Genomic DNA, 27312 nt, shown 5'->3' with positions numbered 1-27312 from the left:
AATGTGTATAAGAATGCATATATAAGACTGCAGGAATAAGTCTCCTTTGTCTCCAATTCAGGTTTTCAGTTTTTGACCATCTCTTTTGACCTCACCGGAAAGTGGGAGATGGCGACAGAGGTGACTGTGGCGAGGAATTCCCAAACCGGAACAATAGGCCATGAAGACTACAGTCTGTACAGCAGTATGAGTGAAGACGAGCTCATTCAAATGGCCATAGAGCAGAGCTTGACGGAAGATCCTCCAGAGCAAATCACGGCACAGAAGACGGCCACAGCAGCTCCCACAACCCAGGCTTTGCCCACTCAAATCTGCAACCACAATCCACCATTCCCGATTTACCCTTGGCAAAGGTAATTGAGCAAAGCAAAGCAAAAACTTGCTACGTGAGACTTCAATAGATCGTGTACATCAGTTCAAATTATGTGCTGACATAATTTGCTTGCAGTTCCTCTGTAATTACCTTGCAGTGATGTCATAGCCTCTTGTTTTATGTTCTGCTCCCAGATTTTGATATACCAGCATTTTTATTTTGGAGAGAAATTTGGTGGCAGCAGATCAGAGAAAAATGAACTTTTTACACAATCAGTTATCTTGGAGTTATCCTGAACACTGATTTGCTTGCACAGAGACTGAATCAGAAACTGAAGTGAGCTGAAAGAAATAACCATAAGATCATAGGCTTTTCAATGTAATTATACCTGCTAGGTGGAGTGCCCAGTCCTGTAAAAAAACACAGTTCTGTCAAGAGTGGAATGACCTAGAATGCTGCCTGATGCTGCCTCAGCGCCCCTTATCTTGCACTCAATATCCTGCCCCCTCCCCACACCCACTGCATCATTTTGTCCAGCGGTTCTCAAACTTTTTAGAGGCCCTAGAGGCTACTGCCCGATTTATAAATGCCATGGGGTGTGGCTATAATGGTGATTGGGCAGCAGTGCTCCCCCCAAGGAGCAGCTTGTTGAACCCTTGATGCACATAGCCTAATCTGCCCTGTCAGTTTTGTGGCCCAACAAAAATTGGGTCATGACCCACTGGTGGGTCCCAGACCCACAGTTTGGGAACTACTGATCTAGACCCATGGATGAGCCACCCATGCAGTTCTAAATGAACCAAGAAAGCATAGAAAGGAAATGTGGCTTAACGAGAGGATGTTATCTCAGAATTCAGAATTACAACTTGGGCAGTCCAATCTGTCCTGGAGCAGGCAGGCCTGTACATAAGAACATAAGAACAGCCCCACTGGATCAGGCCAAAGGCCCATCTAGTCCAGCTTCCTGTATCTCACAGCGGCCCACCAAATGCCCCAGGAACACACCAGATAACAAGAGACCTCATCCTGGTGCCCTCCCTTGCATCTGGCATTCTGACATAGCCCATTTCTAAAATCAGGAGGTTGCACATGCACATCATGGCTTGTAACCCATAATGGATTTTTCCTCCAGAAACTTGTTCAATCCCCTTTTAAAGGCGTCCAGGCCAGACGCCATCACCACATCCTGTGACAGACCAACCACACACTGAGTAAAGAAATATTTTCTTTTGTCTGTTCTAACCCGCCCAACACTCAATTTTAGTGGATGTCCCCTGGTTCTTGTATTATGTGAGAGTGTAAAGAGCATCTCCCTATCCACTCTGCCCATCCACTGCATAATTTTGTATGTCTCAATCATGTCCCCCCTCAGGCGCCTCTTTTCTAGGCTGAAGAGGCCCAAACGCCATAGCCTTTCCTCATAAGGAAGGTGCCCCAGCCCAGTAATCATCTTAGTCGCTCTCTTTTGCACCTTTTCCATTTCCACTATGCCTTTTTTGAGATGCGGTGACCAGAACTGGACACAATACTCCAGGTGTGGCCTTACCATAGATTTGTACAACGGCATTATAATATTAGCCATTTTGTTCTCAATACCTTCCCTAATGATCCCAAGCATAGAATTGGCCTTTACTGCCGCCTCATATTGTGTAGGACTGTAGGCCTGCTCCTCATTCAGAACAGGGTTGGAGGCCAAAAGCAGCTCAGCTCAGGGCAAGGGGAATCACTTCCTCTTACCCCAGGTAAAGCTGCAGCAGCCCCAATAGGGCTACTCAAATCTGTGCTGCCTAAAGAGGTGGTATAGATCTGAGCAGCCCAGAGCTGCCACGGTTTGCCCGGGACCAGGAATAGGATCCAGCATAAGTGCCAGATCCTGGCAACACCCCCACTCATCCACTGACCACCCATGGGCATGCCCACTACCCATCCTTCCCCACCCCAAAACGCCTTCTCCGCTCCCTCCCCATGCCCCCCCCAAACCCCCTTGCCAGCCTGGCTCAGATGGCACAGACTTACCTTGCTTCGGCCTCCTTGCTCTCCAGGTGGTGTGAAAGTGCTTTATGGCACTTTTATGACACAGGTTGCGCTGGCTCATCATCACTTCAGGATTGCACCCTGAGATAATAACCCCAGAATGTTGATTGTGTAAGGAAGCTAGCCTTATTGGATTACTGATGCCACCAGTTTTGGTACGGTTGTATATCAAATCTGACGTCGATGGCTGATGTTGCTCTGTCTCAATAGGTCAAGCAGATTTGGCTCTGGCTAGTAAATGGACTGAAGGCTGCTTAGGAAGTTCATGTATGTTACTCTCCAAGCTCCTTAAGAGAAAGGGCAGAAATGTTTTTAATAAAAAAAATTCAGGGTTAAATGCTGAACTAGTGGTGCCAGGGATTATCTTCCAATCCCAAAATAACTATTTGAATTTCAGATGAGAAATCTGACCAAAAATATATGCTCTTGAATATACTGATGTGGAGTCCAAGCTGGATTTAAGCTATCATAGTACTTTCCACAGGTAGTTTTACTCCCATTCCCAGTTTTTCACTGATTAATCAAGTAATGCTTTCATCCCTGGTCATCTTATTTTACTCTGGATTTGTTTTGTGACAAGGAAGATGAAAACAGTTCTCCAATACAATTTTTTCCCCTAGTAAAATAAACATTTGGTCACAATCCTGTACCCTTGATTCATCTTTCAGTGAGATATGCAAGCAGTTCATTATTGATCTATTTGTGCTAAAAACGTATACCATGAAAAAAGCTTATAAAAAACCCCAAACCAATTAAAACAGTAAAAGAGCAATGTTATTGATGAATATGATATCAATATAGCATAAAAACAATGGTGGAGCAGCAGATAAAGATTGATCAAGATATTTCACACAAGTCTTAACCCCTGTCTTTAAATGTTAGTTTAAAATGGTTGTGCATATGTCTATTTTACTGGTAAAAAGTACATTTGATCAGCCTATAAACCAGTTAGCAAAACACATGTCCTGCTGGCTTGAGCCTGTAAACACCTCCATAAGCCCTTTGATGGCCCAATCCTGTGCAACCTTCTAGCACCAATGCAGCTGTGCCAACAGGGCGTGTGCTGAATTCTGCTGTGGAGAGGTAGTCATGGAGGCCTCCTCAAAGTAAGGGAACATTTGTTCCCTTACCTTGGGGCTACATTGTGGCTGCATTAGCTTGCACTGGAAAGTTGGATAGGATTGGGCTGTTTAAATGTCTTTGCCTGGTACTCTAAGGGAGTGTCATGTTTATACTCCCCCCCCTTAGGTTAACAACAGAATCAGCTGACTCTGGATCAAGAGGGTAATTGCATGGATGCATGAAACTCCCCTCAGGGGAAATCTCCACTGAACAGAGAAAACTTGATCACTTTTAAATTACTCAGCAACTTTGCCATTGCTGAAATGGGAATCAAATATGACCTAAGCAATAGCTGAAAAAAAAAAATTGTTGGCTTTCTGTTTTCCAGACTCGCAAAGGCTAATGCCAGTCTAGCCTTGCAGAATTATTTGTATTTAATTCTGCAATGGCTCTTTTCAGTGGGTCATTTTGAGCAATACATCAGACTGCCCCGCTTACTCCTCCCTACCTGGCATGCCATTCCATTGCTGCATAATCACGTAGGGGTAAAACATTGGAATCATTGCACAGTACAACTTTATATACCACTACTACTTAAAACATGTGGCAAGGGGAAAATTCAGATGTTCTACCACCTACATGATTATGCAACAGTGGAACAATGTGCTGGAAGGAGACTTGTCTATATGATTTGGCAAGTCAGTTTGGTGGTATTATCCAAACTTGCCCAGTATATTATAGGTTTAGTAGCCTGGTTTAAATCAGGCTACTGATGCGTGTGTGTGTGTGTGTGTGTGTGCCTGTAAAATTTTAAGTATTTGAGTACGTATGTATTTATAAAACGGCTAAAATTTCTGGAAACTGCACAAAAGTTTAAAAACAACATCTCTGTTCTTTTTAACTTTTTATACAGTGCCTACAAATTGTAGGTGTGTATGTACAGGAAGGCAGATCAAGGCTGGGAAGGGGGATAGGATATTAGCAGCACTGCTGCCACCGATATCACCCCCTTCCAGGCCGTGATCCGCCCTCTTCCCTGCCCCAATTTCCTCCCTGTTCCTCCCCCTCCTGGCCTTGTTCCACTTACCACCCACCTACTCATGTCCCCTGTACTTACCGGCACTGGGGCTCTTTCTCATTCCGCTGGCACACAGACCTGGCCACTTAGCTCTTGCAGCTTCAGCCAGGCTACGCTATATGGTGTGTTGCACTTTGTAACAGCCATAAAGGACCTTATGCAGCTGGAACACTAGCATAAGGCCCGCTTGGGATCAGGCCACTAAGGACCAGGAGGTGTTTACCTTCTGGTCCTTAAAGATCTAAATGCAAGGATCAGAATGAGTTTCCTAAATAACTGAAAGCCCAATCCTAAGTGGGTCTACTCAAAAGTAAGTCCCATTACGTTCAGTGGGTCTTGCTTCCAGAAAAGTGTACATAGGATTGTAGCCTGTGAGGACCAATATATTATCACTGGGAGATCTGTGACAGAATCTCCTGACTTTTTATTTTGCTGGAGGAAAAACTGCAGAATTGTGATTTGGAAAGCTGCCTTTGATGAAATATGCATACCTTCTGTGCAAGTCTGAAATGCACAGGAGCTTCCTTAAATTTGGACCTGGCAACCCCCAAGATTTTATTTTTGTCTTTACTCACATCAGTTTCCTCAAGACGTTCTGCCTTTAGCTGCAGCAATATTCTCAAGTCTTTTTTAATCCGTGGGGTGAGGCAAGTCTTAAAACCTTTTCACTGCCTTCCACGCACTAGTGGTGGGATTAATCTCACTGTTGTCTTATATGGTCATTTGAATCCCCTGACATTTCCTCTGAGAGCCAAAAATAATCCAGAACTGAGAGAGCGGTTGAGACTAGGGCTGGAGCAAGCTGGGACCTTCTGCTTTTGTTCTACACTCTAGAGAGACCACAGGTTATTTCTGTGTCTCTCTGTCAGTGCCTTTCTACATCTCCAGGCCCTCCTTTAAACAACCCAACTATGACTGGCTTTTCTTATTCAGAGTATTTTTCGTTATTTCATTCGTGCCATCATCACTTCAGGCACTCTGCACAGACCGGAAGCCAGACTCAAGCTTCCAACTCAGGGGTCAGACGGAGGTATGATGGCAGCCTGTTCATCACACCCAAGCCAGAGTAAGTTCTCCCTTCCAGTCCCTTCCCTTCTGTTGAGAGCAATGTTGTGCTACCTGCTTAATGTGACTAGGCAGTTGGACATTATTTGGGGTGTATATATATGTGTGTGTGTGTGTGTGTGTGTGTGTGTGTCATTATGCTCTTCATGATTGATTCACATAACCAGCTAAGGGAAACTGCTAACCTCCTTTCCCTCATCCTTGTCACTCTTCAACCAGTCCTCCCAATCTTGAGACCTCCTGATCTTTAAAGCACTTTTATTAGCCCACGTGAGTATTTAAGTGATCTCTCCATTGAATGGAAATGTTCAGAGGAAACAGGATGCTTACAGTGATTTATTTAGACTGAGCTGTTCCCATGGCAAAATAGCAAACAGTTCTGCCTGGTGACAGCTTTATTGCCTTAAGTTCTATATTTTCAATGTGGTAACAATGAATTAAAGATCATCAGAATTATGGAAAAAAAGGGATCTGATTTTAGTGACATTTGGAACATAGAGACTTCTGTGTTCACTGGAGTTGGCAGTACAGGGCTGATTTGTTCAGGCCTTTCATCCCATGCTAATTGTGCTTTTCAGGAGAACAATTTATGAAGTTTACAATGTTTGATAGCCTGAAACATGTTATTGATATGACTGACAGTAGTTTTTGAAATGCTTAATTTCTCAGAATTGATTAGAAATAGTTCTGATCAATTAATCATAGCAATAAAGTAAAAGCACTTTTAATTGTCTAAAAGACACCCACAATTAATTGGGAAACACTTTTTTTAAGTGTTAGCTCAACCAAATAATGATGCTTTTAAAAACTGCAAATGTTGGACACCATCTTAGAAGAGGCTTTCCCCCTTCATACAGAAAGGAATGCCTCTTCTAAATCAGAGCTTGCTATGGCCTTTACATGTACCATCCAAAGACATGACTGAGTCCTCTTCCAATCCCAGAATGCCCTGCCTAGCCTGTGTGTTTGATTCAGCCGATCTGAGGGCCACCCTCCTCTCCTCCCCTTTAAAGAAAGGGCAGGAGAAGAGGGCAGCTCTCAGGTCAGCGCAGATCTGCTCAGATAGTGGCTGTGCTCCTCCAACCACTGTCAGTATGTCCTGACCATGCCAAAAATCCCCCCCTAAAAATTGGGGGGAGCAAGTCGTGGCAGCACCTTCCCAAGCCTGGCGCCTGGGACATTTGCCCTCATTGCTCCTCAGTTTTGCTCCACAAAACCTCATTGCTCCTCATTGTTCCTCACTGCTCCACAAGCACCACTGATTGCTTGTGGCATATTTCATTTTTAGATGATCTTTAGTTTGTCTGTTCAAATTTGCAGACTTGCATTGTCACAATGTTCCCTCCAAGTCAGAAGGGCAGGGTCTGTGGGCAGGGTTTGGTGTCCATGTTTTGGCTTTCCTTGTACCTTGTGGCTGGCTTCTTTTGCTTTAGTCTTCTCCAATTTTGTTTTATGTGCATTCTTGTGAACAGTGTTTCTGCTCTCTAATTCTGGCACATGTAACCCTTGTTATGGAATGGGGCAGGGGAAATTGGTTGGTGTTTGGTCCTGCTCTACAGCAGATGGTTGAACCTCATGCTCCTTTGAGCCTTTCCAGATCAAAATCAAAATCTCCAATCGAGAGTCATATACTCAGTTCTGCAAGTTTAGCCCAATTTTTGACTCTCCACCTTATAACAAAAGGCTCTACACTGCCTAAAATTCTAAGGGTTATTTCACACATTTCATTTTTAGATGGTCTCCTAAACTGATTTAAGTGTGCATAAGAAACGTGTGACGAACACATATGCAAATATGCGTATCATATATTTCCATGTGAACCCAAGATTGGTCATGGCTCTCTGTCAAGTATACACTTGGTGGAAAATATGAGTCAGCTTTTGTGTGAAATTGCCTTCAGCAGTTTGCCTGCACAGTACATGTATTTGCAAATATATGGTTATCATACTTTACATTTTGAGATCTGCATTTAAAAAAGGTGCACCCTGCATTTTAAAAAGATGCATTTAAAAAAGGTGCACCCCATAACATGTAATATGGGAAGTGGACCTAAAGCCAAAACAATTATGTATTCTTGAGCACTCAAAATAATTCTCAGTGTGTTTAGGGTTATTCTAGAAAATACAGATTTGACAAGTGCAGTTTTATTAAGTGTAACTCATCTCTTAACAATCCAGTCCTATCCCCACCACACATCTATGGGAGGGGGAAACAAGATGGCTGTTTTACTTACCTCCCAGGAGCCTGCCTGATTTGCCTATGGGTCTCTTGGGACCCACAGTTATTTTGCTGGTGTAAGTCCAAGGAGCAAAAGGAGATGGGGCAGGTTGGAAAATCATGGATAGGATTCAGTGTGCACTTTTGCTGCCAAGATCCATCCCCTCCAGCTTACTTGACATCCCCAGTCCTCTCCTCTCCCCTCTGAACCTCCTCCTCTCCACCCACAACCCACCCCCTCCACTGCCTTACCTGTTCCAGTTCAGAGTGGTTGGGCCATTGACTCGCATGGCAGCCATTGGTCGTTTTCTCTGGCAGCTCCTTTCCTCTTGACTGTCGTGTACCATTTATGACAACAGAATGTGAGTTCCAGGGTCCAAACTCCATGACAGATTCAACTGCAAGACTGGTAACTTTTTCCTCAATTCTTTGTGGTGCTGCAGGTTATTTCGTTGCTTCGATCAAATGAACCATCCTCCCTGCTTCACTGTGCTTCTTCTGAAGATTTCAGTCATTTCCTGCTTTCCCTCAAATGCAGAAAGAACGGTGTCTCCTGCTTCCTTTGATTTTGATTTAGACCAGTGTTTCTCAACCAGTGGTATGGGTACCATTGGTGGTACTTGAGGCAATGTCTGGTGGTGCTTGCAAGATCCCTAGACACCTGCCGCCCAGCAGCGAGACAGGAACACAATGCAACAAACAGCAGTAGGAGGCTTGGTTTGGCGGGTAGAGCTTCAAAGCATGCTTTTCCATGCTCAGAAAGGCCCTCTTGTCCACCCTGAGCTTCTTACTGGCGTTTGACGCTTCGCACCTGGCCTCCCAACCCAGATGTAACTGGCAGTGATGTCATCACCAGTTACTTCTGGTGGGACTCCAAATAGGTGGGTCATGTGAAGTGGTACAGTGGAGGACAAACCTTGAAAAATACTGGTTCAGATAGGTTTGAGAGGTGCATTTTATCTATCTATCTATCATTTTATCATGTTAATCATTTTATCTAGATTAACTATCTATCAGGTACAAATAATCCAATAGGTTGAACCATGGTGGACTCCATAGCAACTGGGACACAATGAATATTGCTGGGTTAACACAAGGGCCCCCTGGTTAATTCTATACTGTAGCAAATATCAGAGCATTTCTGTAAAAAGTGACCGGTTTTCAACTTTGTTTCAAAGAGTGGTGGATCCTCTGGAGTCAGCAATCAAGGCAGGAGATGTGGAGAAGCTCCGCAGTATGATCCAGTCAGGAAGAAACCTTGCACAGCCTAACAAGGATGGATGGCTGCCACTTCATGAAGCTGCTTACTATGGACAACAGGAGTGCTTGAAACTGCTGCAAAGAAGCAAGTATCAGAAAAAGAACTGATTACTGATACAATAAAAACTCAAAGCTGTCCCAGGGCATAGACTTACAGCTCAATCCTGTGTAGGTCTAATGCTGACAGATCTTGCAACCCATCAGCATAAGTCCCAAACTCTGGCATTCTGCTGTTTGGCAGGCTGTGGCAATCAGGGTAAATGACCTCCTCTGTACCCAATCATTGAGTCGGTGGCTGGGGCGATTTGGAGGAAGACTGTGAGTAGAACAGGATGGGGAATAAGCCAGGCTGGGTTTGGGAGTGAGTGGAAGGGCGAGGAACTCTGTGGGAGCTGCATATGCCGAGATTCTATCCCCCTTCCTGACCCAGACCTGTCCCTAGGAGTCTCCAACTAAGGAGCTGACATAGGTCTGAGGAGACCCATTGGAGACCAAGTGGCCTACAGAGAGATAAGTAAAAAAGATTTTTACTTGCCTCTCCTGGGCCATCTGGTTCCCTCTGCACCCATAGGATGCAGAATATGCTCCTTCAGCAGCGTTCCAAGTTCTGGGCTGGCAGGGGATAGGATTGGGCTCTAATCCATTAGATTCTATTTAATAGAATCTAGTGAATCCAGTTGTCAAACTGGTGGGTCATGACCCGCCAGCCCGGGAAGCACTGGCCCTTTAAGGGGCGGGAGTGATGGAAGGCAGCCACAATGGGATCCCCAAGATTGCGTTGCTGCCAGGGAAAAGGGGGGGTTACTTACTGACAGTCAGCTCCGGCCTCTGGGGAGCACCAGGAGCCCTCCACGGGGCTCTTCAAGCCTCTGGTAAGCTCCCCGCACCCCCTGGAGGCTGGTGCTGACTGTCAGTAAGTAGAACCACCACCCCCGTCCCTGGTAGCTGTGTGATCCTAGGAATCGTATCGCTTCCTTCCCCCCTTCCCTGCACGCACTTACCTGTTGTTCTATTTCATTCTTGTGGAACTCTGATGAATGGTCTGTTGGACTGGGCACCAGGAGGCCAAAATGAGAGGGTGCAATTGGCAGAAATGTGAGGTGTTCTGTCATAAGCATGCCTTCCCTTCCCACAAAATTCCAGTGATGACTTTGCTGCCAAATGTGGAACAAGAAAATCACATGAAATTGTGTCATGTTATGTATTTAGCTCGTAATATAGATACGTCTAGCCCATTCCATTCCTATTTTATTTATTTATTTTAAAAAATTTGTATCCCACCTTTCCCATGCCGGAGCAAATGCCCCAGGTGAATAACAAGATCCAACAATAAAATTTTACAATAAACCAATAAATAAAATTAATTTTAAAAAAAAACAACCAATAAAATCATTGAGGATGACTGTGGCTCTGGGAAGCTTACAGTTTAAAGCAATCCACATTTTAAAATCAGTACAAATATTTGTACCTTTGAAAACCTGGTCTTGACTATTTGCATTGTTTCTGAAAGATGTTCAGATAGGTTTGATGGTGTCTAAAGAAGGTTCACAGTGGTAGGTCATGAAGGATTCCTCTCTCTCTCCCCCCCCCCCCCATGGCCTTGCTGTTCAGAAATAGTGCAAAATGTGCTAGAAAGTTCTCCCAAGCAAGCACCAGAAGAATAAAGGCAAAAGGAGTTATTGTCCAGCCTCTGTTCATTTTCATGGGATTTAGTGGGATCAAAGAAATTTAGTAAAACCAGGTTAAATTATGTAAAACAACAAAAAATAATTTTTTTTAAAAAAACCACAGAATATGTCCTGGAGCACAATTTGGATTGCCTGGGCAATCTAAATTAAATGGAAATTAAAATTCTGTAAAGTGCAACATTTTATCCCTGATGGGAGTATATGAACTTGCCATATGAACATGGGTAGCTTTCGATCACATAAAAGTTTGACTTGGTAGTAGTAGAATTAGGGCGCAATCCTAACCAACCTTCCAGCATTGACCTAGCCGCAATGCAGCCCCAAGGTAAGGTAACAAACATGCCCTTACCTTGAGGAGGCCCCCTTGACTGCCTCCACACTGCAAGATGTAGTGCATACCCCATTGGCACAGCTATGTCAGTGCTGGAAAGTTGGTTAGGATTGCACCCTTAATCATAGAAAATTTGCAAGAGATTGATGTGAAAATTAGCTACAGGCACTACACACTTTGTTAATTGCAACTTGGTGCCTTCCCAACAGCGTATCCAGGGACAATTGATCAGCGTACCCTTCAGGAGGAGACACCATTGTATCTAGCAACCAACAGGGGTCACCTCGACTGTGTGCTTTCATTGCTACAGGCTGGAGCAGAACCTGATATTGCAAGCAAAACTAGAGAGACCCCACTATATAAAGGTAAGGTGCTTTATTTCCAAAGGTCTTGCTTGAGCTTACACAAATAAGAGGTCTACAAAATGCTTGTTTGTGTGTTCATATTGAGCAAAAAATATGTTTTACTTTCCTCTGCCCCCCAGTAGGCTGTCCACTTGCCTGTGGGTCTCCCTGAACCTACACCAGCCATTTTGCAGGCATATTTCCAAGAAGAGAAAGGGGATGGGGTGACCTGGGAAAGAAGGGGTAGGTTCTGGTGCATGCCATGCCACCAAGATCCACCTCCTGCCTCCCTCTCCCTAAAGTTTGTTTTGGAAAATCAGTTAGAAAAATCTCCTTATGCAACAAACAAGGGATGCAACAAATTCAAGAGATTTAGTTTCAAAAGAAGAATCTGAAATAAAATTGAAGACTGCTTGGCCATATGTGACCCATATAGTGGTGTTGTTAGCAGGGTGCGGGGGTGTGTGTGTGGGATGTAGCAACGCAATGCTACTTGGGAAGCACCCAGGGCTTAGAACCTTGGTGCCTGAGGGAGAGTGCTAAAAGCAGAAGCACTCTGAGGGTTTGAAAGTTAGAACTCGAGCAGCAAGGAGTCAGAGCAATGAATGAGACACAGCAGACATTCATTCAGAGGGTTGATGCAGGAAGAGCTGAGCCGGAAGTAGGATGGTATGAGATCGAGAGAGAAGTCCATCCTTCCAGCTAGCTTCCTCAGACTTTTATTCATTCTCAAAACACATGATACAAAGCTATGCAATAGGGAAAATTACTGAAGGTTGCTAAGATTATACTGGCTGCTTACTAGCTAGTTCTAGCTTGACCACAATACACATTCCTGAGATATGCACTTCTTCATAACATCCTCTGTTTACCGGCTCTGGGCGAAGACTCAGCATGATTTCCAAGGCTGCGCCGAGTGTGCTCTTTGCGCAGACGCAGAGTGTGCTCTGCCTTGTTGCCAATATACTGAGGCTAAGGCCAGCGCCTCTACATAAACACTACAGTGGGCCATACCAGGTGATGTGCACAGGGGGGTGACACCACTACTCATCAAAATGATGGTATTTAGAATAATAACATCATGTTATATATCAATCTATGTGTAATTTCATGCAGAATGAATGGAAACAAGCAGCGTTGAAATATCTCTTTTCTATCAAATGTTATGGCCAAAAAACTAACAGGGACAGGGCGATGGTACATCACCACCACCATTGCATGGGAGAAGGTCCATAATAGGAGTGATGCACTGCAACCCGCACAGGATGAAGCAAACTCTGGTGACACCACTGGGCCCATGTCATAGCTAGTGGACAATGTCTCACAGACATTGTTCATCGCTATTCATTGTGACGTTTTAGTTTGTTGACAGCACTTCAGCGTTTTAAATGATTGTCAAGATGCAGATTTATAAGCTTCACATCTTCTTTTCTCCCAACAGCTTGTGAACGCAAAAATACTGAAGCAGTTCGGGTGTTGTTGCAGTACTGTGCTGACCCAAACCACCGGTGCAATCGTGGGTGGACAGCTCTCCACGAAGCTGCTGGTCGGAATGATGTGGAAATAATAGACCTTTTGATTAAAGCAGGTGCAAAAATCGATGCTGCAAATTGCTATGGGATCACCTCTTTATTTGTGGCTGCTGAAAGTGGGCACTTGGAGTCCTTGCGACTCCTTGCCAAGTGTGGTAAGTAGATTTTGCACAACTATTTCTTGTGCCATAACTTAGGCTGCCATCCTGTGCACACTAATCTGGAAGTAATTCCCCTTGAACTCAACGGGACTCGCTTCTGAGTAGACATGCATAGGACTGCACTATTAGATTGCGACTGGCCTGACAAAGAACCCACCAGCCAGCTATAACAGCATGAAGTGAGAGATGCTTCCTGCAGTCTGAAAAGTCTGAAATATGAGGTTTGCAATAAGACACGCAATTGGTTTTGTGGAAAATGAGCAAATTTGCTTGCAATGTATCTGCTTATATATTTTGTACACACCTCTTTTTTACCAATAAAGTTGAGTTTCCCAATCACAGAGGAGTATGAACCCTATGAGGGCCCAATCCTATCCAGTTTTCCAGTGCTGGTGCAACTGTGCTAATGGAGCATGCACTGCATCTTGTAGTGAGGCAGCAGTCACAGAGGCCTCCTTAAGGTATGGGAACATTTGTTCCCTTACCGTGGGGCTGCACTGTGGTTGCACCGAGGCTGGAAAATTGTATAGGATTGGGCCCTGTGACTATGAACTGTCATCATGGATGGTTGAATAATGCTTGCTACCTATAAGGAAGGACAAAAGCACTCGGTAATGAATATTTTTACACATTTTGTTTAAGAAGGCGTAGAGACCTACCCACTCATTTCCAGTTAGTTAACTCTATTTTATTCTTTGCATTTGTAGTTTGGCTTAATTATCTTCAGGTTCAATATCTAAAACATTAAAGGTAAATTGAAAGAGCAACTGAAATTGGCTTTTAGTTTCTAACGTTCAATTACGGAAAGGAAAAATCCAATAAAACCCTTCAACCCTTCCAAACTTTAAAAGCCCCTCTGAGAATCTTCATAATAACGTCACTGCATTTGTACAATGCATAGTGTTTGCCATAAAATAGAGATGCCATTTTGTTCTTGTTAAGAAGTCGCCCAGCACTGGTCTCTTTAATTGTAGCTCCTAGTTACAGTTACAGTTGTAACTAGTTACTGTAGCTCCTAGTTACAGTTGTGTTAAAACTACTCAACAAAGAAGAGAGTTCACAGCTATGTGCAGAGGAGGAGCATGTTTTCCTTGCCAGAGTTCTGCAGCCCAATCCTATGCATATTCACTTGGAAGTAGGTCCCACTCAATTCAGCAGGGCTTACTCTCAAATTAAGGGCACAATCCTAACCAGGTCTACTGAGAAGTAAATCCCATTTTTTTTCAATGAGGCTTACTCTCAGGAAAGTGTGGCTAGGATTGCAGCCTTTGTTTGCATATGATTGCAACTTTTTAATCAAGCAGAAATGGAGAGAGAGAACTGACTAGCTGGTCAGGATTTCATAACACAGGATTTAATGGATTATAACTTCATTAAGGTACCTTTAAATGTAGGAGCAACATACCCATGACCACACACCTGGGAGAATTTGAAAAGACCTGCCCGACCACGTAGGCAGGGTTGCTCACATGGATCTTGCTCTCCAAAGTGGCCATGGTGATTCTGTGGGAAAACCCCACTCACACAGGTGGGCCATTTCAAAATTCTTCCAGGTGCTCAGGAGCTGTTCAAGAATAAGTAATTTCCACTTGACTGGGAGAGGGTGTACACAGTAGTGAAACAAATTGCTGCTGCAAGGCTGGAGAAAATGTGTAAAGGCCACCTTAAGATACATGGAGCACAGATGAAAATGATGTAGAAGAGGGCAACCATGAAGACATGCACACTCAATAGTGTGTGACTATGTTGATCCAAGAATTTAGTGAGGCATAAATATTCTGCTGGGCACATAGACCCCTTTCACAAAGGCTGCTTGGTTCAATTATAAGAGGGGCACTCTGTATACATAATGTGGCATGCTTTGTTGGTATAAATGTGGTGATGTCTCCTCTGTTTTAATGGACACAAGAAGGGCAAAGTGCATGATTTGCCCTGGCATCTCTAGGTAGGGCTGGATTAAAATAAAACAAAACCTGTTTGAAGACCTGGAGAACCCTTGGCACTTAGCACAGGTAGTACTGAGCAGTACTTAGTAATAATAATAATAATAATAATAATAATAATAATAATAATAAACTTTATTTTTATCCCGCCCTTCTCCCCAAAGGGACCCAGGGCGGCTTACAACATATTAAAAAAAAACAGATTAAAACATAATTTAACAGATAGAAACATATTAAAAACACATTAAGAGAAACCATAAAAACAGTAATCAGATAAAAGTCAGAATAAAAAGAGCATAAAACAGCAGTTCAAGGAGGAATCACGTCTGTAAAAAACTAAAAGATGTATAAAGATGTTAAAAAGGCCATAGAAGGCTTGTGTAAACAACAAGGTCTTCAGGCCTCGCCGAAAGGTCTCGAGGGAGGGAGCCATTCTCAAGTCAAGGGGAAGGGAGTTCCATAACATTGGTGCCACTACTGAGAAGGCCCTATTTCTTGCCGCCACCCCACGTACCTCTTTAGGCGGCGGCACATGCAAAAAGGCCTTCTCTGATGACCTGAGAGGATGAGCCGGATTGTACGGGAGTAGGCAATCTCTAAGATAGCCTGGCCCAGAGCAGTATAGGGCTTTAAGGGTCAAGACCAGCACCTTGAATTGGGCCCGGAAACGAATGGGCAGCCAATGCAGCCCCCGGAGAAGCGGGCTGACAGAGTCAAACCGCCTAGCTCCAGTGACCACACGGGCCGCCGCATTCTGCACTAATTGCAGTTTCCGAACCGTCTTCAGGGGCAGCCCCACATAAAGCGTGTTACAATAATCTAACCTCGATGTCACTGTAGCATGGATCACCGTGGCCAAGTCTGCACGATCCAAGTACGGCCGCAGCTGGTGCATCAGCCGATAGTACTGATAGTACTAAAGATAGTACTGATAAGATTTAGTATAAGGCATCTCCTATATACCTCTGAACAAAGCAGCACCTGATCTTAAAGGAAAAAATTCTGTGCGCCCATTGAAAACTGCAGTCCTGTGGCACCTTAAAGATGAACATGTTTATTGTGGGACAACTTTCATCCATGTCACAAGATCCTAATAAGATCAGATGCAACACTGATACTAAATTTGGATGTTTTATATGCTTACGTATTTTATGTTTTTAAAAACATTTTGTAAGGTGCCTTGGGCATTTGGCCTGGCAAGGGGAAGGCAGGATAGAAAAATTTAAATAAATAAATACTAAATTTGGCTACCCCTCTGGTAGTTGTGGGCACACTGGAACCAATAAAGAGCTCATGGTTGGCATGATGGCATATGCCACTTCACTTGCGTAGATAAGTCATGTGGTCATTTTATATTACTGGTTCTCTTGTTGTCAAAACTTCTGGAACGCCATAGAGACATTTGCTATTCCAGATCCATTGAAACTGAATATTGCTCGTATTTTTCTAGGTGCTGAGATCAATACTCAAGCTAGTGACAAAGCCACCGCCCTCTATGAAGCCTCTAAAAATGGACACACAAAGATTGTGGAGTTTCTTTTGTCCCAAGGTGCTGATGCAAACAAAACCAATAAAGATGGGTTCTTACCTATACACATGGCCGCCAAAAAGGGCTATTATGAGTAAGTTACTTTCTTCCTCAAGTTTGATGGTGGATTTGAATCTGTGACAATTAGTTTTCCACTGTACTAAAAGAGATCTTTAAGAGAATCACAGCTCAATGCTAAAGGCCATTTACATCAGCAGAACAAGCATTCTGGTGGCATAAATAGCTTTAAGGCTTTTACAAACGCAACAGCACCAGTGAGTGTGGCCTGGTCTGCTCCACCACATGTGGCAAATGGCCAAGTCCGTGCAACAACAGATCTGATGCCTGCCACTGTTGGTAAGTTTGTGCAGGTGTCAGGAGAGAGATGGGAGGGGTGGAATGTGGTGGTGGGTGCTGAAACTCCCCCCACAAGATACAGCTGAAGTAGTGTTGGCACCCCTGAATCACCACATGGGAAGTTACATGGGTTCGGGCTGCCTGACACCTGCATTTTGGGAACTCAAATTTTGGGAACTCAAAATCACCATCCATGTTCCGTCAAGGAACATGGTCGGTGAGGTACTGATAGGGTCTGTAAGCATGACAGAGTATCCAAAAGAATTAGTAGTATTTAAAAGATCTGGGAATGCAGTGTAGTTATATGGCCTGCTTCAAAACATTTTCACTCCATCATGTCCTCCATCCTTTCTTCTTGTCTTATGTCTGATATACAAATTCCTTTGCATCTGAAGAGGTAATGTTTTACTGTTATTTATACAGCAGCAGCAGCAGCAGCAAAAAAAAAAAAAATGTGCCTGCTCCCAAGGGGCTTACAAAGTGGATAAGATAAGACCTTTATTGGCATACATAACAAACACAAACACAACAACACAACAAAGAGAACAACAGTAGTGAGTACAAGCCTATGATATATAATTCATAACCACTGAATAAGTCAGGTATATTTGTCCCATATAAAACATAGTGGCCTAACATACAAAATATACTGGATCTCTTGGGTCTACTTGCCACTATCAGCTGCAGATAGACTGCCACCCTCTCAGTGATAGGACTGAACACATCATTCAGCTGTTATGGCTTATCACCACCATCATGAATTTTGAAACCTTTTTCAATTCTTATTTGATTTTTTTTCTGTAAACCGCTTTGGGAACTTTTTGTTAAAAAGCGGTATATAAATTATTATTATTATTATTATTATTATTATTATTATTATTATTAGTGCTTTTTTGTAAATAAAAAGGTGCAGGAACTCACAACTTGTTAATCTTTTATTTATTTATTTATTATTTTTAAACCATTTTTTATTGGAGAAATAAAATATTTTTTATGTGCTTCCCCCCTAAAGATGAACTTACTTCTGAGTAGACATGCATAGGATTGGGCTGTCAATCTCCACATCCCCTTCCCCCTAGCTATTTTTTCTACACATGGGGAAAAATACTGTACAGGTGCACTTGTAGCGTGTAGTATGTAGTGTGGCACTACTTCGAGGAGAGGAAGCGGTGAATGGATTCCGGAAAATGTCTTACATGAGTTCCATGTAGTGAAATTACTCTAAGCAACTGTGGGAGTAAGAACAAAAACGGAATTCTTACATGAGAGGGGTCCTGAGGTGCACATAGAAACAGCTACGTTTGCAAACAAGCGATTAAATGTGGTTTAATTCAGGTATCAGAATACTCTGTGTCTTTGGGAAGGCACTTGGCATGCAATTGTATGTTCTCTGTTGCCCTGAGCAGCTGCTGTGCATTGCTGGAGAGGAGCTGCAAACGCTGGCTGGCGGAGGGCATGCTTGTGGGGGAAGGATGAGGAGGATCTCTGGCAAGGCTGGATAGCACATTGTACACAAGGAGAATCCCTTTTCACCTGCCCTTAGCATGTGAAAATGGGTGCAAATATATACCTCTGCCAGGATTAAGAGCCCAATCCTAGGTATGTCTACTCTGAAGTAAGTCTTGTTCTAGTCAATGGAGCTTACTCCCAGGATAGTGCCTAGGATTACAGCCTAAGAGCCCAATCCTATGCATGTCTACTCAGAAGTCCACTTTAATGAATGGGGCTTACTGTGGATAGGATGGCAGCCTCAGGGCCCAATCCTGTGCCTGTCTACTCAGAAGTCAGTCCCACTAGAGGCAGTGGGGCTTCCTCCCAGGAAAGTGTGGAGAGGACTGCAGCCACAGAGCCCTTCCTCTGCCTGTCTACTCAGGCTGCAAGGCTATGACACTTTCTCGGGAGTAAGCCCCATTGAACACAGTGGAACTTACTTCTGAGTAGACATGCTTGGGCTCTCAGGCTGCAAGGCTATGTACCCTTTCCCAGGAGCAAGCCCCATTGAGCACAATGAGTCATACTTCTGAGTAGACACGCCTAGGCTCGTGCTGCAGATTGGCACGGGGCTGCACCAGCCAGTTTCCTTCCCCTCCTCCTCCGCCAAGCCAGTTCCTGGGCGTTCCATGGGTGCCGCAGCCCGTCCTCCTCCCCCCGCGCCCTCCACCGGCTTGGAAGCTGCGCTGGGAAAGCAGAGCGCGGGGGGAGGGGAGGTGGGCTAGGCTCAGGTGAGAGCTTGGAGATGGGGGAGGAGGGGGTCATTGTGTGGTCAGGCAGGGGCCAGGCACCCTCCCACCATGCACCCCCCCAGCACCCACCCAGCAAATGCCTCTGTTTTGCTCCCCCCCCGCCGGAATGCCTCCAAAGGGGAGGGGCCCCTGCAAAAAGGTGCCGGAACTCCATCCCCCCGCGTTCCATTAGAAAAAAAGCCCTGATTATTATTATTATCATCATCATCATCAAACCAAGAAGATGGCTTTGGATTCTTTCTATCAGTTGCTTACAAAGTATGATTGTGAGGAGAGAACAGAGGAAGAGAGGGCAGAAGCAAGGGTAACAACAGTTGAATGTGAACAAATTTAGGGCACAATCCTAACCCCTTATGTCAGTGCTTTCCAGCACTGGCATAGCGGTGCCAAAGGGACATGTGCTGCATCCTGCAGTTGCATGTCACTCATGGAGGCCTCCTCAAAGTAAGGGAATATTTGTTCCCTTACCTCAGAGCTGCATGGCCCTTATGTCAATGCTGGAAAGGGCCCTTAGGGCCCAATCCTATCCAATTTTCCAGCACCGGAGCAGCTGCACAAATGTTCCCATACCTTGAGGAGGCCTCTGTGACTGCCTCCCCCACTACAGGATGCAGTGCACACCCCATTGGCACAGCTGCACTGGCACTGGAAAATTGGATAGGATTTGGCCCTTTGTTGCCTATACTTGCTTTTTTGTTGTTCTATTGCTACCACTGACTAGTTTATCTGGTGGTTTGATTTTGCTTTGTGATTGATTGTGTTTTAATTTTACTATTGTTGTGTTGCTGCAGGATGCTCTGGGTCTTTAGGGAAAAGGGCAGCATAAAGTTAAAAAAAAATAGATAAATCATGTTTGGGAATTAAAGCTGGGGGCTTAAACAAGGATTATGGAAAAATCTGAGTGGGTTGGTTATTTGCCACTTCGGTTGCAGAGACAGTCATGAGCAGTTTTATCTCAGCAGTTTCTTTGTTAGCAGGGTGATACAGCCTTTTCTTTAGCTCGGACAAGTTAAGATCTCTCTGCCTAATCTATATCAAATGGTTGGTATGCTGATTGTCACCAGATGTAATGCCATCCATCCTGAGGTCCTGAGATAGGGCAGATCAGCAAATATAATGACAAATTCCTACCAAATTACTTAATGATTTCAACTAATCATTGAAAGCAACACTTGGAACTGGGTTCAGCTTCTTTCAAGTGCACTTATTTCCAAACATGTACATTTTGAGTCATAACCACAATAAATCATGCTGTGTTACCAGGCTGCAAGCAAATAGCCTGTACTGAGGCCAGGTTGCTGGGGTTCTAGGGAAACACCTTGCACTGGACTTTCTTGGTGACCCCATCTGCCTCCTGGTGGCATTTTGGATGCTATCACTGCCACTGATATTGACGGTTTGGGGGGTCGGCCTAGCCAGGTGGGCTGTTTGATTGGGCATGGGTCTCAGTCAGTGCCTGGCCTGGGCAGCCTCCGATGCCACCCCTGCAAAGAGCGCATGGGACTCCACAATAAGGGAGCACCAAACAGAAAATTCCATAGGCACATGGTTGGTTTCAATTTCTCCCAAAAAGTACCAATGGGTTTACTTGATAAAACCCCATCGGTTGATGGCAGCCTTGCCAGAAATTATTGCAGCAAAATTCCTCTTTATTTGAAAACATACAAAACTCATTCAGCCTAAATTTTACTTAGTACAAATTGGGTAACACTGATTGACCCCAGTACATGAACTCAGAATTAGGTTAACCATTTAACATTTCTTAATATTTAAAAATGAAGTACCTACTAAAATTGTGACATGGAAGTGTTAAAGGGCTTCCCATCTTTAGCGATTTGAACAAAATATTTATCCAAATGGCCAGCTTGGCTTCATGTGGTTAGTCATCTTTAATCCATTTGGTATTCTGAATAATAACACTCTTCACAGTGACCTCTCTTTCAGTGGCATCACTAGGGTTCGCGTCACCCAGTGTGGGAGGCCAGCACGTCACCCCCCTGCAGTGGGCGGAGCAACATGCCAGGTGGTGGGCGTGGTGATCTACCATCTCCCCGCCCCCACTGGTTTTTTGGCTGTACCTTTTGATAGAATAAAGATATGTCAATGCAGTTTGTTTCATCGCATTCTGCATGAAATTATACATTGATTGATATATAACATGATGGTATTTCTCCTAATCACCAGGATTTTAGCACATCACCCTCCCAGTGTGCGTCACCCCCGTCTCGTGTGTCACCCGGTGTGGTCCACATCCCCCGCACCCCCTTAGCGACATCACTGCTCTCTTTGTAAGCATTTACTATGGATTTACTAGTGGATTTACTATGTAATTCTTCAGGAATTCATACCCAGACTTACTGCCAGGACATGAAGGCTTCATAATCTCAGAAAAAGTCAAGGAGCTGTTTCAATTTTTTTTTTTTTCTAATCCTTGTTGCTTGGTGTTTGTTTATTGTACATGAAAGTCCCTCTCTGTTTGGGAAGATTTGTGTCAGTACAGTATCTTATTAGTCCCATGACCTTAGTGGAACACAATTTAATGCTTACAATCGTGAGCAGGTGTAGTTGTGAAATTGTTAGGATTTGTTTATGTATGCATTTCTGGGTGTATTACTATGAATGTAATTGTATTGGCAACCTTCAGTCTCGAAAGACTATGGTATCGCGCTCTGAAAGGTGGTTCTGGCACAGCGTCTAGTGTGGCTGAGAAGGCCAATCCGGGAGTGACAATCCCTTCCACACCGGGAGCAAGTGCAGTCTGTCCCTGGTCTGTCTCCCTGGCTATGGGCCTTCCTTCTTTGCCTCTTAGCCTCAGACTGTTGGCAAAGTGTCTCTTCAAACTGGGAAAGGCCATGCTGCACAGCCTGCCTCCAAGCGGGCCGCTCAGAGGCCAGGGTTTCCCACTTGTTGAGGTCCATCCCTAAGGCCTTCAGATCCCTCTTGCAGATGTCCTTGTATCGCAGCTGTGGTCTACCTGTAGGGCGCTTTCCTTGCACGAGTTCTCCATAGAGGAGATCCTTTGGGATCCAGCCATCATCCATTCTCACGACATGACCAAGCCAACGCAGGCGTCTCTGTTTCAGCAGTGAATACATGCTAGGGATTCCAGCACGTTCCAGGACTGTGTTGTTTGGAACTTTGTCCTGCCAGGTGATGCCGAGGATGCGTCGGAGGCAGCGCATGTGGAAAGCGCTCAGTTTCCTCTCCTGTTGTGAGCGAAGAGTCCATGACTCGCTGCAGTACAGAAGTGTACTCAGGACGCAAGCTCTGTAGACCTGGATCTTGGTATGTTCCGTCAGCTTCTTGTTGGACCAGACTCTCTTTGTGAGTCTGGAAAACGTGGTAGCTGCTTTACCGATGCGCTTGTTTAGCTCGGTATCGAGAGAATGAGTGTCGGAGATCGTTGAGCCAAGGTACACAAAGTCATGGACAACCTCCAGTTCATGCTCAGAGATTGTAATGCAGGGAGGTGAGTCCACATCCTGAACCATGACCTGTGTTTTCTTCAGGCTGATTGTCAGTCCAAAATCTTGGCAGGCCTTGCTAAAACGATCCATGAGCTGCTGGAGATCTTTGGCAGAGTGGGTAGTGACAGCTGCATCGTCGGCAAAGAGGAAGTCACGCAGACATTTCAGCTGGACTTTGGATTTTGCTCTCAGTCTGGAGAGGTTGAAGAGCTTTCCGTCTGATCTGGTCCGGAGATAGATGCCTTCTGTTGCAGTTCCAAAGGCCTGCTTCAGCAGGACAGCGAAGAAAATCCCAAACAAGGTTGGTGCAAGAACACAGCCCTGCTTTACTCCGCTTCGGATGTCAAAAGGGTCTGATGTGGAGCCATCGAAGACAACAGTGCCCTTCATGTCCTTGTGGAAAGATCTGATGACGCTGAGGAGCCTGGGTGGACATCCAATCTTGGGGAGAATCTGGAAGAGGCCGTCTCTGCTGACCAGGTCGAAAGCCTTTGTGAGATCTATGAAGGCTATAAAGAGTGGCTGTCGTTGTTCCCTGCATTTCTCCTGCAGTTGTCTAAGGGAGAATACCATATCAGTGGTGGAACTGTTGGCTCGGAATCCACACTGCGATTCTGGATAGACGCTCTCTGCAAGTACCTGGAGCCTCTTTAGTACAACTCGGGCAAACAGCTTTCCTACAACGCTAAGGAGAGAGATGCCGCGGTAGTTGTTGCAGTCACCCCTGTCACCTTTGTTCTTGTACAGCGTGATGATGTTTGCATCCCTCATGTCTTGAGGTACTCCACCTTCTCTCCAGCAGAGACAGAGGATTTCATGCAGCTCAGTGACGATGATCTCTTTGCAGCATTTTAGGACTTCAGCAGGGATGCTGTCTTTTCCAGGTGCCTTGCCAAAGGCAAGGGAGTCCAGGGCCACGTGAAGTTCTTCTAGGGTTGGTTCACTGTCAAGCTCTTCCAGCACAGGCAGGCACTCAATGTTGTTCAGTGCTTCTTCGGTGACTACATTTTCTCTGGAATATAGCTCAGAGTAGTGCTGCACCCAGCGTTCCATCTGCTGCGCCCGATCCTGGATGACCTCGCCTGTGGCAGACTTCAGAGGGGCAATTTTCTTCTGTGTTGGACCTAGGGCCTGCTTGATACCATCATACATCCCCTTGATGTTGCCCGTGTCAGCTGCTATCTGTATCTCGGAACAGAGCTGGAGCCAGTAGTCGTTAGCACATCTCCTGGCAGTCTGTTGGACTTTGCTGCGAGCAATTCGGAGGACCTGCAGGTTGCGCTCACTGGGACAGGCCTTGTATGCTGCTTGAGCTCTCCTCTTTTCCTCAATGACTGGTGTCAACTCCTCAGAGTGGGCTTCAAACCAGTCTGCCGCCTTGTTGGTCTTTTTGCCGAATATGGACAAGGCGGTGTTGTAAACGGTATTCTTGAAATGTTCCCATCTGTTGGATGCATTTGCGTCGGCCGGATGCAATTTGGATGCATCTGTTGCATTGCGTTGGCCGGATGCAATCTGTTGGATGCATTTGCGTCCATACATATTACATTGTATGAATGTAATACAATGGCTCATAATTAGCGAGAGTGATATTGGGCCTGGCAATGTGGGATTAGGTGAGGGACGCAATCAACCCATCATTGTATATACGTAGATGGTGAGCCCATCTATATGAAAGAGAGAAAAGAACATAAAGAACAAAACAGGGAGACACAATACGGACCACACACACAAGTAGAAAAGAAACAGGCATTTCCTCGCACTGATTCACATGATCACTCTGTGCATGGATTGTGTTATGCACATGACAAATGGATTGCCTGAATAGCTGATCACAAGCATGTACTGACACCACTGAATGCGTGTCGTGCAAGTTTGTTGTGGCACACCAAACCATGATGTATGACAGTAAATCCCAGTGGCGTAGCTAATGATTGTGTATCCCAGTGCCAAGCTCAAAATGATGCCCTGGAAGTGACGTCATGTCCAGGCTTTTTAAAAAGTGAAAATGGGGGGAAAGCCATCTCCTCCCCACAGCAGCTCGCCACCCACTTGTTCTGCCACCTCCCCCCAGGCTCCTCCCATATTACCAACTTATTGGCTCCCTGCTGTATCAAAATAACACCTAATGGGCTCTCAGAACAATCATTCTCATTGGTCAGTTTTTAGAAAAATTCAGTTCTTGTTATATAATGCAGTTTTTAAAAAAAATTTCTGGTTATTTGGCTATAACTTTTGATAGAATGGAGATATTTTGATGCAGTTTGTTTTGTTGTATGCTGCATTAAATTCCACATTGAATGGTATATAACAGGATGGTATTTTTCTAAAATACCAAGGTTTTTACAATTTTGACCACTAGTGTCAAACTCAGGTTGTTGCCCCTGTAAAACCTGTTGCCCGGGCCAATTTGTACCCCCTTTACTCCCTTAACTATGCCACTGATAAATCCTTATACTTTTTGAGTATAATAACATTCTTCCTTCACTATTCCTGGAGTTCCTTGAACAAGAGTTTTATCTCTCATCTACCAAAATCTACCCCTTTTAAAAAAAATGATATCACGAGAAGGAAAGAGTCTCAAGCATGTTCGAGGGATGTGCTTTTTGTATTGCACATGTTCCCCTTCCGAACTGGGAACAAAGCTTGTAGTATCACCTTAACTCAGCAATGGGGAGCCTGACTGAACAAGCAAACAAGCCCAACTCTGACATTTTAATGAACTCCAGTAGATCATGGGATGACTAATGTGTCACTTGGCATACACCCCTCTTAGCACCGTGTATGACTTTTCAGCTATTATGGCTATTACAAAGCATTGTTAGTAGTGGACAGCTGCCAACCAAACTGCACCCAGGCCTTCCAGCTTCCAGGGAGCATCACTGCTGGGTGAGGTCAGCCTCCCTGCTTTGAGAAATGATCTGTACATGAGTTTCCTCTCTAGGCTTTGCTTATTTTCTTCCAATGAAGTTATAATGTCTCAAGAGCATGCTTAGTGGCAGGCTGGCTAGTAGCTGTTCCCAAGGCTTTTCCATTAGTGATCTTGCTCCAGAGGATTACACCTTTCCTTTACTTCAGTTATTCAGGCTTGAATAGACTATGCCACGAACTGAGCTGTTCAAGAATGATCCCAGTAAAACAGTTTATAATACTGCCTCTTATTCCTGTCCCACTTTGAGCAGTCCTCTTGAGTGCGTCTTCATGAACCAAATATACCATGTCAGTAAGTTTTAACCCTGCAGTCCATATGCTAACTGGCTTAAGGCTGCAATCCTAACCACACTTTCCTGAGAGCAAGCCCCATTGAACAAAATGGGACTTACTTCTGAGTAGACCTGGTTAGGATTGTGCCCTAAGCCATTTCTGCCAAACGTTGCATATACACAACAGGGACCAAATGTGTACACCTGTGGGCCAGGCAGAAATGGGTTAAGCATTTGTCAGTTCCCCACCTACCTGCATTACAATTTCTGGTAGTTCTGGCATTTTGTGCCATTCATGAAATCCATGGAGGCAGCCGTGTAACTAGAGGGGATGCAAAGCACTAAGTTTTGCAGGGAGCCTCACCACAGCGTGCAAGCAGCCCCTCCCCTTCAAATGCCTCCATTTTGCTCCCTTGAAATGGCTCACCTGGAATGGCTCTGAAGGAGAGGGTTCATCTGCATGCTGTGGTGAGACTCCCTGCAAAATGTAGGGCTTTGCACCCCCTCTAGCTTTGCCACTGTTGGAGGGATTATCATGCACTACAGTATATGTAGTTATCTTTTTGAAAGTGTAGCTGAAGGCTTTCAGAGAAGTGTTTGAGTTCTTCACAAGTCATCATATATGTACCTTATATAGACCTATATGTATGTCATTTTTTGCAGGGAAGGGTTTTCTTTCCAGACTTCCAGCTGCAGCTAAATATCTTGAATAGAAAGCAAGGTGTGCTCTTATGTAGACTTGATGTCTCTTTGTTATGCTTTGTATCAATTTAAGACAAATTTAGTGAAGATGAGGCCATAGGCATAATAAAATCTAACATACAAAACTATGCATGGGAAGGATAAAGTGGATAGAGAGATGCTCTTTACACTCTCACATAACACCAGAACCAGGGGTAGCAACTAAAATTGAGTGTTGGGAGGATTAGGACAGACAAAAGAAAATATTTCTTTACTCAGTGTGTGGTTGGTCTGTGGAACTCCTTGCCACAGGATGTGGTGATGGCATCTGGCCTAGATTCCTTTAAAAGGGGAGTGGAAAAATTTCTGGAGGAAAAATCCATTATGGGTTACAAGCCATGATGTGTATGTGCAACCTCCTGATTTTAGAAATGGGCTATGTCAGATGCAAGGGAGAGCACCAGGATGCAGGTCTCTTGTTGTCTGGTGTGCTCCCTGGGGCATTTGGTGGGCCGCTGGCTGTGAGATACAGGAAGCTGGGCTAGATGGGCCTATGGCCTGATCCAGTGGGGCTGTTCTTATGTTCTTAAGTGATGGTGTATTTCAAGTCAGTGGCATCACTATGGGGCTGCAATTGGTGCTGGTCACAGTGGGTGTCACCCTCAGGAAGGGTGACATCACACTGTCCAAGCCTCCATTTGTTGACCTTTGGCCTGCTTCAGGTCTAGCTGCCTCATGCTCTCAATGATGATCATGCTTTCACCACTTGCTGGAGTGAACTGACCCAGAGTGGGCCTAAGAACAC

At 44.7% G+C, this 27312-nt stretch overlaps 1 protein-coding gene across 2 annotated transcripts in view; it reads left to right on the top strand.

The window, feature by feature from the left end:
• Positions 1-27312, top strand: part of ASB2 (ankyrin repeat and SOCS box containing 2) — a 45646-nt gene that overhangs the window by 7204 nt on the left and 11130 nt on the right. The window contains exons 2-7 of one of the 2 annotated variants that reach the window (XM_066628604.1): positions 62-353; positions 5461-5553; positions 8948-9114; positions 11258-11413; positions 12834-13079; positions 16479-16650. In XM_066628604.1, coding sequence (XP_066484701.1) covers positions 109-353; positions 5461-5553; positions 8948-9114; positions 11258-11413; positions 12834-13079; positions 16479-16650 — 1079 coding nt within the window. In that variant the 5' untranslated portion in view covers positions 62-108. The remainder of the gene's footprint in view (positions 1-61; positions 354-5460; positions 5554-8947; positions 9115-11257; positions 11414-12833; positions 13080-16478; positions 16651-27312) is intronic. The other variant, XM_066628612.1, reaches the window with a different exon arrangement.

This window comes from Tiliqua scincoides, chromosome 1 (assembly GCF_035046505.1).
Source record: "Tiliqua scincoides isolate rTilSci1 chromosome 1, rTilSci1.hap2, whole genome shotgun sequence".
NCBI classification, from domain to species: domain Eukaryota; kingdom Metazoa; phylum Chordata; class Lepidosauria; order Squamata; family Scincidae; genus Tiliqua; species Tiliqua scincoides.
Note: the sequence above shows the minus strand (reverse complement) of the source record. Positions and strands in the feature narration are given on the sequence as shown.